Source organism: Indicator indicator, chromosome 19 (genome assembly GCF_027791375.1).
Source record: "Indicator indicator isolate 239-I01 chromosome 19, UM_Iind_1.1, whole genome shotgun sequence".
NCBI classification, from domain to species: domain Eukaryota; kingdom Metazoa; phylum Chordata; class Aves; order Piciformes; family Indicatoridae; genus Indicator; species Indicator indicator.
In genome coordinates, this window is record NC_072028.1 from 13,985,174 (window position 1) to 13,997,507 (window position 12,334).

General features: G+C 35.7%; 1 protein-coding gene across 1 annotated transcript in view; it reads left to right on the forward strand.

Moving 5' to 3' along the window:
* The window catches only part of PHKB (phosphorylase kinase regulatory subunit beta), a 66,757-nt gene that overhangs the window by 33,124 nt on the left and 21,299 nt on the right, over positions 1-12,334 (forward strand). Inside the window, exons 15-16 of the mRNA XM_054389533.1 lie at positions 1,096-1,254; positions 4,910-5,004. Of these exons, the coding sequence (XP_054245508.1) occupies positions 1,096-1,254; positions 4,910-5,004 (254 nt within the window). The remainder of the gene's footprint in view (positions 1-1,095; positions 1,255-4,909; positions 5,005-12,334) is intronic.

Sequence of the window (12,334 nt, forward strand, 5' to 3'; positions counted from 1 at the left end):
GTTCATATATTCCTGCAGATTATTTCAGTGTTCCACCTGGGTACAGTTGAGAATACTTGCATCATTTTCTGGCACTGTCACAAGATTTCTTTTAAAAATTGGTGTATACATAATGTATACTGCTTAGAGCAGTGGAAGTGGCAACATGTTAACTGTAATATAAACATTCTCCTGCTTAAATTGTGAAGTCCAGAATTTTTGTAGAACTGCAGACAAGACTATTTATGTTGAACAGGCACATCTATCCAAAAGTTTGTCTTTTTTTTTTTTTTTTTTTTTAAAAGACCATAAATTTGAGTGGGAGGGGGGAAAAAAGGCCTGAAAACAGAACTAGGTAAAACTCGTCACCTTTAGTCAGCAGTGCTTTACTTCTGTGTTACACAATTAGATGCTGAATATTTTTACATGACTTATCCTTTCAACATAGAATGCTTGCTGAAATGAACTAGTTTCTATAAGAAATACAAACTTTTCCTTACCAAATTTTCGTTACCTAGCAAATTTTTGTTACTGATACCTGTGACATAATTCTAGATGCAAGTTATGCTGTCTTCCAGTGATGAAGTTAGGCCATTTTGTTTCAAAACTAAAATGCTGGGTTTTAACTTAGTTGGTTTTGCATACTTGCAAACGATTATGATTTTTATTTAATTGTTTGTCTACTTTTGCCCAAGATTTTAATTTTTTATAAAAGGTCTGATACTGAGCTGCTGTTAAATATGAGGAAAAACACCTGCAAGGGTTTCACTATGATGTAGCTGTCATTTTGCTTATGGTTTGTTATCGGCTGCATTTTTTGTTTAAGTGATCTTTTTTTTTTCTTTATGCACAGTAAGATGCCTCACTGACTGTGTGTGTGTTCTAGGGAGAAATTCTGTATAAATGTTCAGTGAAAAATCAAGTAGTTTAATATTGCCCTAGGTTTCCTGTACTGATTGTGGTTTTGAGCAAAGACAATGAATGATAGCAGTCTTTCCATTCAATCCTTTTGTTGCTAGGGTATAAATGTGATTCTACCTCAGCCTTATTATACTACTACAACAGTGAGGAAAGTGGAATTTATTTACTTACTGTACTTATTTTAAAACTCCATAGGGTGTCCTGTTGTACCCAAGTATTACTATGTGCCACATGCTTTTGTTGAACTGGAAAAGAAGAACCCTGGCAGTCAGAAACGTTTTCCTAGTAACAATGGACGTGATGGAAAGTTTTTCTTGTGGGGGCAGGCTGTTTACATCATTGCAAAACTCTTGGGTAAGAGGCTGAGGAAGTTCTGTCAAGTTTTGACTTCTCCAAAGTGAAGAATATTTATGTTGTTAATGTTTTTCTTCGATTTGAATGTGAGTTTTAAATGAGCTCCAGGTGGGCATGTGTTTCCTCTGCTTCAATATACACGTGATAGGCAAAACCTGCTTTTTATTCTTTATGTTAAAATTGTATGCTGCATGCAACATACTGTGAAACTTACTGGAGTATTTTATAGACTACTGAAAATCCTCAAAACATGATTGGTTTCTTTTTTGCTGTTTCTTTTCCTGACTTTCTTATTTCCTTTTCTTCATAGCAAAATACATTAAGCTGATACTTTCTGGATAAACTCTATTAGCTGCACCACACAATTATGTTTTTAAGTTATCTATGGTATTTGATTCAAATTACTTCTTTAAGCAACCCAAGTTTAAACTCTGAATAGTTGCAGTCTCAGATAAAAATGTTTTCTTCAATCTGTGTTATTTTTATCTTTTAAAACAGAAGAGAGTAGATGAGCATTTGAAATTGTATTTCAAAGTTTGGCCATTGAAGGATCTTACAGTGAATTTCAGTCACAAATGAACTCTTGGTCTCACTCAAGGTGATTGCCAGGTTAAGGCAAAAACAGTTGTTAAGCCTGAAAAGTCTTTGCAGATAGATGGATTCTTTTTTTTCTTAAGTATTTCTTTTAGGGGAAAGGTATATTACTTTATTTTAACATGCTTAGCATTTACTTGGTAATAAGTAGATTGAATTCTAAAAACTTTTTTTTCTGTTAATACTGTAAAGGCAAAACCAGGCTTTTGGTAGCAAAATGGGAGTTTAAAAATGCAAAATTTGGGAAGAACAGTGGTGTGTCTTTAGGTATGAAGAACAGAGTTTGTTTGGTGCTCTACCTGTTTGGTTTTACTGTATTCTTTGCATAATTCCTTTTTTAGCCAACACTGTAAATTAAATACAGGCAGTCTCACCTTTAATGGAAAAAACCCCAAAAATTTAGTTTAACCTCTTAGTGAAATAATCCTTGATTATGTGTGCAGGAATACTGTAGTAATTTTGCTCATATTCATCTTCTACTAATAATAGCATATTCCTAGGCCTGGAGGATACTTGTTAAATAAATCATATTTACTGTTTGCAAAATGCTGCCTGAGTAACTTAACTTCTTTTTGTTTCAATTCTTTCCCCTGATGAAAGTTCTTACATTCTTTCTTTTAAGAATTGGTCTAAATCTGTTTTTGAAATGTTATCATTAATAACTGTTTTGTATTGTTTTAAAACTTTCTACCCCCTCTATTTACTACTTTTCATTCCTCCTCCTGTTTTTTTCCCTTTTTTTCCCTTTTTTCTTTTCTCTCATAATCTCTGTAAATAGGGTCTGGAAATTTTATTGCAAAGCTAAAGCTATTCACCAGTAACTGTTATATCAGGAACTCAATTTATTCTTACTAATTTGTAATTGGTGCATTTAATTTAGCCTCTTCTTAGGTGAAAACCTACCTGAAAAACAGTCTAGGCCTTGGTGAATGTCTTTGTGTGTGTGTTAGTTTGCTTAGTGGCTGCTTATTAACTGGAAGCCTGCCTCCAAACACTTGAACTTCTGGGAAGGCACTGCTTTCCCATTTCATCCATTCCAGAAGCTGTTCTGTTGCTTCGAGGGTAGCAATTAATTTGTATTTGCTTAGCTTCCTTGTTTCTGTTGTGTAGGCCAGCATACAATACGACCTCTTCAGGTGATTCTGTAGGCCCAGGGTCTGCCTCTTGCAGTCCAAATTTTTCTAAATGTAGCAACATGAACCTGAGTCAGTTCTTAACACATCTCGCTGCCTCCCATGGGAGCAGTGGAGTCAGAATTTGTATCCTGCTTATAGAGACTCAGAACAGAGGCAATGAGACAGTGTCTGCCTACAGCTGTTGGAAGTCACCTTGTGCCTAGGCACATGTAGTTTGCAGATGGTGGGGTGGTTGTTCCATCGAATTTGTTTTGCTTTGGTTGAGGATGTTTGTAAAACGTTTATGATAGGGTTCCCATTTTAGGGCAAGGGGAAGGAATGCCAGATACTCCACTGCTTTATGCTACTGAAAATGGCAGAGTTTTGTCTTTCCTTTAGTGCCTCTCTTTTCTGTCCATTTCCTTATTTTTCTATCTTGTTCTGTGGGTTCAGTTCTGCCTAGAACAAAGTGAAGAGTTTTTAGCAATATTTTGTAGAGCATAGATGAAATGGATTAAATGTTGTCAGCTATGGCTTATGCAAGTAGAGGAAAACTCAGCTTCCGAATTCTGATATGCTTGTATTTCGGATAATGGTGAGGATTCTTATAAAATTGTAAATATTGAAAGTTAGCTTAAATTTTATATCGGTCTATTGGTTTTGGGTTTTTTTAATATAACCACCTGTACATGGATGGTGACTCCACAGGAGCACTGCAGAGCAGAGGGACGGGGTCCTTGCCTGGCAAGAGTCAAGCTGTGTTCTCTCGACGGAAGGCTGAGGACAGAAGATGATCGCAGTATCTAGGAGCTGACAGTTGCTGGCACCACTCCCAGCAGCAGCAGCAGGCTCCTTCATGGCTTACTCAGTGACTGCCCAGCCAGTGTCCTTCATTGTGTGCCCATGCAGTTTTCTTTGCACTGCACTGTCCTGCTCGCTTACATTGTTAAGTTTGAGAGAGGAGATAGTTTGAGTCTCTAAATGGCTGGTTTAATTTTCTACATGGTATAGTATTTGGAAATACCTTTCTTATAGAGACTGTTGGTTTCTTGTTGTAGCTGAGTTAAGATAATGGAGTCATAAGTTGCCTCTCTTTTAAATGCATAGCTGATTTTCTACTACAGAGCATTGTAAGAATGTGTGCACAATCATCTAGGTAAATATAGGAGAAATGAAAATGTCACTGAGAGCTCCTCTGTAGCAGAAATAAGTAAAGATTGGATAATTTCATGACAAAATGAGATTTTGATAGGAGATTGCTTATTTGAAGGGCATAATAATTCACAGCAGATTGTGAACCTTGATTCAAGGCATTTGTTGAGACTTCTTTTATAGTACACTTTTATTGGAGTACCTTTTATTTTGAGGAAAAGGCTAAAAATAATGGAATCTTAGGTTTGGGATTTTTTTTTTCCATGTAGAAATTGCTAGGTTTAAAATAAATTTAATAGTGTTGGTTGGGTTTTTTCCCCACAATTTCTTCTCGAGGTACTGTATTGAGAGGTATCTTTGATATCTCTTGTCCTGTTCAGGATTATAGTTCTGTGATTACCTTGAGATAGAGGCTGTCTGCTTTTCTTCAAAGCTGAACAATTTTTGATGGTAACCATTTTGTTTCTAGTTACAGCTGTAGAATAATTCCGTGATTGTGGATTGAGGGCTTTTTAATGTGACTTGTGCGTTATGGAGTCTCTTGCCTGAATGATTTAACACATCTTCGTGAGAAAATAAAGGATTGTTTTTATATACAGTACTACAATGAGCTGGAACAATCATGATGCTTGAGGCGTTAGTTTCAACTGTTTTGCAGAATGCTCTGTAAACCATTGATCTAAACCAAAGATTATAGCAGCAGAACTGATGACAAAATGTATGTTTGCATGTCTCCAAAAAAGCTGCAGAAAGTACCTGTGTCATTCTGTATTTTTCTTGTTGTTTCCTTTCAGCTGACAAATTAGTAAGTCCTAAAGACCTTGACCCTGTTGGACGTTATGTGCCTCCACAAGACCAGCGGAACGTTAGCATGAGATTTTCAAATCAAGTAAGGTTAAGTATTAAAATACTTTTACTGAAAATTTGTCATCTATGTGTTATCTAACAGTCCATTTTCTTGAAACATGGGTGGTTTGAATGCTTGAGCTATAGCAGCTAAAATCTGAAGCTCTTAATGGGCATACAAGAACCAAAACATGTTAGGCCATGTTGGATGAGGCCTTGAGCAGCTGAGCCTAATTGAGAGGTGTCCCTGCTCATGACAGGGAGGTTGGAGCAGATGATCTCTAAGGTCCCTTCCAACCTAAGCCATTCAATTACATGTGAAGTGCCAAGAAAATATTCAGTTTATGTACACTTTCTTAGCTAATGGAGAATTGCTTTTAAAGGGAAGATCATAAGGTCTGCAGTTCTGGAAAATGGTGCATGTTTGCCTTCAGATTAAGTTGTATCATCAAAATGATAAATAAAATGTAAGTTTAAATAGCTGCTCATAGATAGCTATGTTTCTTTGAGTTATAGGGTATATGTCAGGGAGGCAAGAATGAGCCTGGTTGGTGTTTTGCTCCTGTTGTGTGGGTTTTGGTTTGGTTTGGTTTAGGTTTTGTTCCTTTAATATTAATTACCACTCCAGTGTATTAATGTTTTTTGAGTTTAGAGCTCCTAAGTGCTACAAGAACGAGATTCATTATTGTTGTGCTTGGTATATCCATGTGTGGTCTTCTATTTGGCTTAAATACATAGCAGGAAAGAGTGCCCAGGGATAAGGAATGCTTGAAACGTAATTTAAATCTGCAGTAGAGAGGATAATAAGACAGAAACATGGTCTAGTGTGTAGGGGACTTCTTTTATTAAAAGAGGTAAGAGCTCTGTGTAGCTATGGGTATATTTTTCAGCCTTTTTGTTGCTTGATATATGGAATATCTATTTGGAAAATTTTTTGTTCGATATTGTGAATTTGTTAATGAAGCATTAAATATGAAGCATTTATCTTAAGATTTTTTCCAAGATTAGAAGTGAATGTTTTTCTAGTTCTATCCAAATGCTGCTAAAACCTGTTTCCTACTATTTCCTGTTGCCAAGGTAATCCCAGTGCCTGAGTTTTGTCTGTTTTATAACGAGCCAGTGCAGTGCTTCTGCTATCTTAATGTGAGATAATGAGAGATCCAGTGACAACTTCTGTTCCCGGTTTCTTTCTTTGTTCTTACATCAAAGGAGTATGAGTGCTACAGAAATTGAGCTGCTGGATATCACATACCCTTTAAGTGCCATCAGAAGCAGCTTATATTGAGGCAGTAGTGCATGCAGTCCATCAATTTTTGTATTTTTTTATTTGCTTCTTGAAACCAAAAACTTTTGATATGTCACAGATGAACACTTTGAAGGAGATATGTTTGTTCTAAAGATGCTGTGTGACTCGTTGGGAAATGTTTTAGTAGAAAATAATTTTTGCTGTTGGGGGGGGGGGGGTGGGGATTTGTTGGATGATAGGGAATTTCCAAATCCTCAGAGAGAAATAGCCTCTGCTCTGAGGGCTTCCTGAAAGAGATAATAAATAGTGCAATAATAATTTATTTTCTGATAACTTACTCCTTGGTTGCCACTTTGTGTGTCATGAAAGAACTTACTTAGTAAAAATAGTTACCAAGTAAAATTCAGCAGCTTAAAAGCTACATTTTGATATTTTGCTTAATCTGCAAATGATGGGGGGGGATAAAAAAAAAGAAAAAGCCTTGTTACTGTTAAAAGGGAAGTCAGATGGTTTCTCATTCTTAAGAGTTTATACAAGCTGCACGTTCTTTCAGTGTTCAACTGTTGCTTGTGCAACAGGTATTCGAAAGATTTGAAAGATCTTCTTGGACAGCTTGGTGGAGCTGGTGCTTGTTAATCTTTCCCATTAAAGGCTGTCTTTAGCTGCCTACCTTTGCTAAAACTTTGGCAGAAGTGCTCTGTATTTGAGATGAGAAATGGTTTTGTTGTTGTCAGGGTAAGAGAAGAAGCAACTTCTCAGGGTGATCCTTGAGCATATTCAATTGAACAAGGCTGATACTGTATTTGAAAGCTAGAAATCGAGAGAGGATGAGATTTTTATTTTGTCCTTAACTTGAAAATCTTTATAAAAAACTGACTTAGATTAATATCTTCAGCAGTTCCTGTAGTGTGTGCAAGAGCTTATGAGAAGGACTGTCTGTTGTTCAGTGGTGTATGCGTAGAACTGTAAGTAAGAAAGAAAGAAGCTCTAGGATTGCCTAGATCTGTTTATGTACCATCACTAGAAAGAACAGAGAGATTTGCTGCAGATGAGTGTGCATGTTTCTTTGATATGTAAATGATAAAACTATTCAAGGTACTGCATGTGCTTCTCAATGTGGGTTAGAATAGAGGCACTTCTGAAATTGTGGGAATTCTAGACAGCTGTGGCATCAAGCCTTTGTCACTGTAGTCTCTCTGAGCAGCGGTGTAGAAATTGTGACCAGGATGGGCTTTGTCCCTGCAATGCTAACCAGGTGGTTGTGGAATCTCATTGGGATTGTTTGTACTGAAACAGGTGCTGGTGTGTTTTGTGTAGGCTTACTGTTACATTAGTATCAGGGCAAAAGCTTTGTTCAAATGGGTCATCATTAAGAGAGTGTTTAAAGGGCACATGCATAGATGTATGGATGTGACTGAGGTACGCTTTATCAGCAAAGGTCTTGCAGATGAAGACAGCAAACCTCAACTACCATCTGAGAGGCTCCACCTTGACATTTTTTAATCCATATTTTAAATGTGCTTGAACAGTTTGTCTGAATATGTGATTATGCCATTTTATTTAATTGAGCTAATTTATACAAAGTCAGTGTTTAGTATTTGCCTTAAATTGCTAGAAAAATGACTAAAAATAAAATATTAAATGAGAACACAACATGATCTTAATTATGTCTTTGGAAAACAAAACTAGTTTTTTCTCTTTAATGATGTCTTGTCTTTTCCGTATAGGCAAAGACCTATTCCATTAAACTGAACAGAAAACTATTTCTAGTTTTATCAAATTTCATTCCTGGAAGGAATAAACATGTAAGGACATGTAAAAATTTCAGATACCAATGTATGTAAATGTTGTTGAGGTACAATGTTTTGGAAGGTGATGTACCAAAATGAAAGGTTTTAAACTTTTATTTGAAGCTTTGTGTGGAAGAAATTTCATAGAAAATTGCATTTTCCATAGAGGCATATTTTCATATTGTGATTTTATTGACCATAATCTCTATAGACACTTTGCCATTGAAAAATGTGATTAATTTAGTTGATCTGTGGCTTTGTTGCAACTACACAAATATGTCAGATGCCCACATAATTGTGTAGATTTTAGCAAGCAATGAAAAGTATTTTAAAAGTCCAACTTCAGTTTTATGGGTTTGAAGCATCAATCCAAGGACACTCTAGAATTACTTAAAGGCAAAATTGCCTTGAAAACCAAATCTATAACTACAGCTGTGAATGCATCACTCATTCAAGAAAATCTGGCTAAAAAGAGAATCTCATTTGTTGCAGAAAACTGTGGAATCAAATGAGCAATTATCATAAAACCTTAATGGCCACTAATATATTAATTTTATCACACTTAAAAGCAAATGTTTTCTCTCCTAATCTAATACCCAGAAAAACCCTATTTTTCATTTTCAGGAAGAGGTCTCCATATGTTCCCTCCTGGGAAATGCCAGGGTAGAGCTGGAGCACAATTATCTTTCCTAGATTTAGGTTTTGTTCCAAAACACAAGGAAGTCCAACAGCAATTGAAGAGGTTCTCCTTTACACTGATAATTTGCTTTGTAATGCTAAATGGTCATCAGTGTTTCAGGTTAAATCTCATTAATAAGTTAAAAAGAAAATGTAATCAGCAATGCTTTATTTAAAGTAAGTACTGCAGGGCATTTTGTTTCTGTGGGGATAGCTGTTTAGAATTAGATTCCCTAGCAGAGCTTATTTTATAACTCTTCTTTTGTCTCCATAAGAGATTATAGTACACCCTTTAGATGGTTGCATTCTGGTTTTGAAACAATTTAATGTGTAAGATAGCTGTATAGTAATAACAACACTGGAGAAATGAGATGGGATGGGGATTTTTGGGTTTGTTTTGTATTTTGCTGGGGCATATGGAGGCTGATTTATTGCTGCCTTGTATTTAATTTCTTGTTTAAGAAAGAATTACAATCTCACTAAATGTTGAAGTAAGACAAATCTATTTTCTGGCTTAACTTGAAATATATGCACAGTGCTCCAATTAATTAAATTCTCTGATGACTTCATATGATGACTATAGTCTTTTAATATTTTACTTCATAGGCAAAGTAACCATTTGTAAGGACTTCATTTAAGTTACTGGAAATTAAGGTTAATGCCTATTGATGATGTTGGGAAGAGAACAGTCAAAATGATAGAGTGCTTACTTTCTCAGGGAACTAGGTAACTTGTGAAGAAGGCACTAAAATTACTAAGTGTAGATACAGTGAGATAATATATTAAGACTTTTTCAGCTACCTAAATTATGTTTAAGCTTAGAGTCTGTCAAATTTTGATGGTTTAGACAATTGTGTCATATTACAGGCATATTATTCTAATTTCTATCATCATCTCCCAATTGTCTATCACAGTTAACCCAGTTCTAAAATGGTTAAATGTTATTTCTAGAATTTAAGGCACGTGTGTGTCTGTATTGTACTACATATAAAAGTCTGGTGTGTTAGTAGCATTGAGGATAAATGGTTCAGCAGTGTTTAGATGCTTCCAGAAGCAGATGTGTGTTGTAACAATTCTGTTGTAGCTTTGTGGCATCAAGGTAGATTATTTGGGTTAAGTACAGTTTCTTCTATTGCATACTATTTCTGTTTTCCTCATCTTGCTCCATATGCTTGGAAAGCCCAGTAGGTATCATTTTAATCAGTGTTCTTGAATGTTTTCCCCATTTTCTCACATTTGCAAAACGAATGGATTTTTTCCCAGGTTCTGATATTTCCTGGGAATATGTGCAGGAAGGCATATAGTGATAGCATCTGTCCAGTCAGAGTGCAGCAAAAGACTAACACTGATCTCCTTTCTCTGCTCATGCCACAAATGGAGTCGAGGGCTTTTCCTTTATCCTGCCTCCAGTGATTTATAACCTTGTTAAAACTACGATTTATGTTTGTTTTTTGGGTTTTTTTGTGAGGAAGAACAACTTACCTGTCCTTTGTCTTGGCCTTCTGAAAACATGAAGGTATACTTATCATTTGTACAGCATGTAGAACGTAGTCAGAACAGATCCTTCTGCCAACTATCACTGTGAAAACACCAGGCAGAAGGGTTGAACCTTGGGGTGGGGTGGGGGAGTCTGTTGCAGTGTGTTGGGGAGACAGTGATTGATGTTGCATGAACAACACCTTAGCTTGTGGTGTTAGACAAACGTGAAATCAAATGCATTCATGTGGAACTTTTTACAACAAGATTTAGTAAGTGAAATATTTAGGAGTTTAACACTTTCCCATGTTTCTTTCTAAACATATAGCAAATACTATTTATCATCTATCTATACTATCATTACTGAAAAAGGTGATGTATCTGTTTTCATGAGTGTTGTATCTGTTATTTGGATCTGTTTCTCTAGACCAATACTTGTCATACTCCAGGCCTTGATATCTTAAATGACAATGAAAGTAACTTTCTATTTAATGCTACAGCAGTCCTGCGGTTGTGTAGCAAAAAAATATTTTTCCACAATACTTAAAAAAAAAAAAAATACCTTTTCACACAGATATTTTGTTGTTGTTGTTGCTGTGCCGATTGTGCTGTAGATGCATTTGCTTAGTTAATGGCCCATATTCATATTAGGACTACCAGTTACTGGCTGGTATAATTGAGTCACTGGGTACATTGACATCTGAGAGGCATTAGTAACTGGTATTGGAGCAGTACGTTCCTCCATGGAGGTGCAGAATACACTGAACCATGTACAGTCCCACTCAGTTCAGCATTAATGCAGTAATAATTAAGTTGACCTTTAACTTGAAGATCATTGCCCAGGTTAGATCACAGACTGTGTATAAATCAATACAGACTTGGAGTGGACTCTCATTTTTTGAAGGTTCTTTGCTTTTTGTGTTATAAACAGTGCTCTGGTTACAGTAGAGAATTAGCTTTCTCTTTCTTACTGTTTGTATAAGTGTAATTGATATTGTGATCACTTTATTCTGAGGAAGAAAACCTTGTCATGTCAGTTGAACTTCTTACTTCTTAATCTGTTCTCTTTATGCATGTATTTTCATCATAAAATTCTTTCATGCAGGAAAAACTCCAAAATTTTTAGCAGAAATGTAGTGTTGATAGAGTTTTGAGAAAATGCTACCAAGAACTTTTCCTGCAAAACAGCAAGGTCTAACATCATGTCAAGGCTCTCACAAATGCCTGAATGAGCAAGTGTTTGTTCAACTTTTTGTTCTAAATCTGCATCTCTCCATCTATCTGCACAGGAAATGCTGTATTTGTATATAATCGAATTGTAGAAGATGTAGTTAACTGTTGTAATTCATGTTCTGGTAGTTTCTAGACAGAATTAGACATGCAACACATTAGGAATGAAAATGTGTGCTGCTCTTAGGTCTGTTGATTTTACAGTCATTGAATGCCAGGAAAGAAATGAACAAGGAATAAATCATACATGTCGTTTCTTAGCTATCAACACATGCTACTGATGAAGAGACAGGTGAATTGCCATTTCAAGACCCAGGGAGCCTAACCAATGTGTTGAATTCATTCCTATTTGCATCGTTTCCTAATGTAAAATACTAGTATTTATTTCAAAAATGAAATATCTGTGTTATAAATAATGTGAGGAAGTGCTGTTACCTCCTGTAAAATGTAATAGAACTTTCGTAGAACTGTAGAGAGTAGCTCCCTGATGAAAGCCTTTCAGAGTAAAGGGTTGAAATCATCTGTTCATCATTTTCAAGTGTTATTGGTTATTCAAATAGCTGAGTTATTTTACTCTTTACAAAACTGTGTATCGATGCATTGTATCAGATCAGGCATAAAGGGAATACATTCTAAATTTTTATATGAAGCAAAATGTTTTCTATATGTATTTTTCCTTAAATTTCCTTAAAAACCAAATGCCAAACCAAACAGTAGAAATGACTGCTAGAAACCTATTTAATTCTCCAAAATGCATCTTGCAAAGTGTTACTGATAGCACACTCTTCCCAGACTTTTTGAGAGGTACAAGCTTCAGTCCTGTGTTGCTCTTTCAGTCTGTTCACGCAGTAAGAAAAAGCAATGCCAACATTCATGTCTATTGTACTTGTGAATTGTTTAAATAGATGTTGTCCCTATTTGTGCTACAGCTAACAAAATAATTAGGTAGCAAT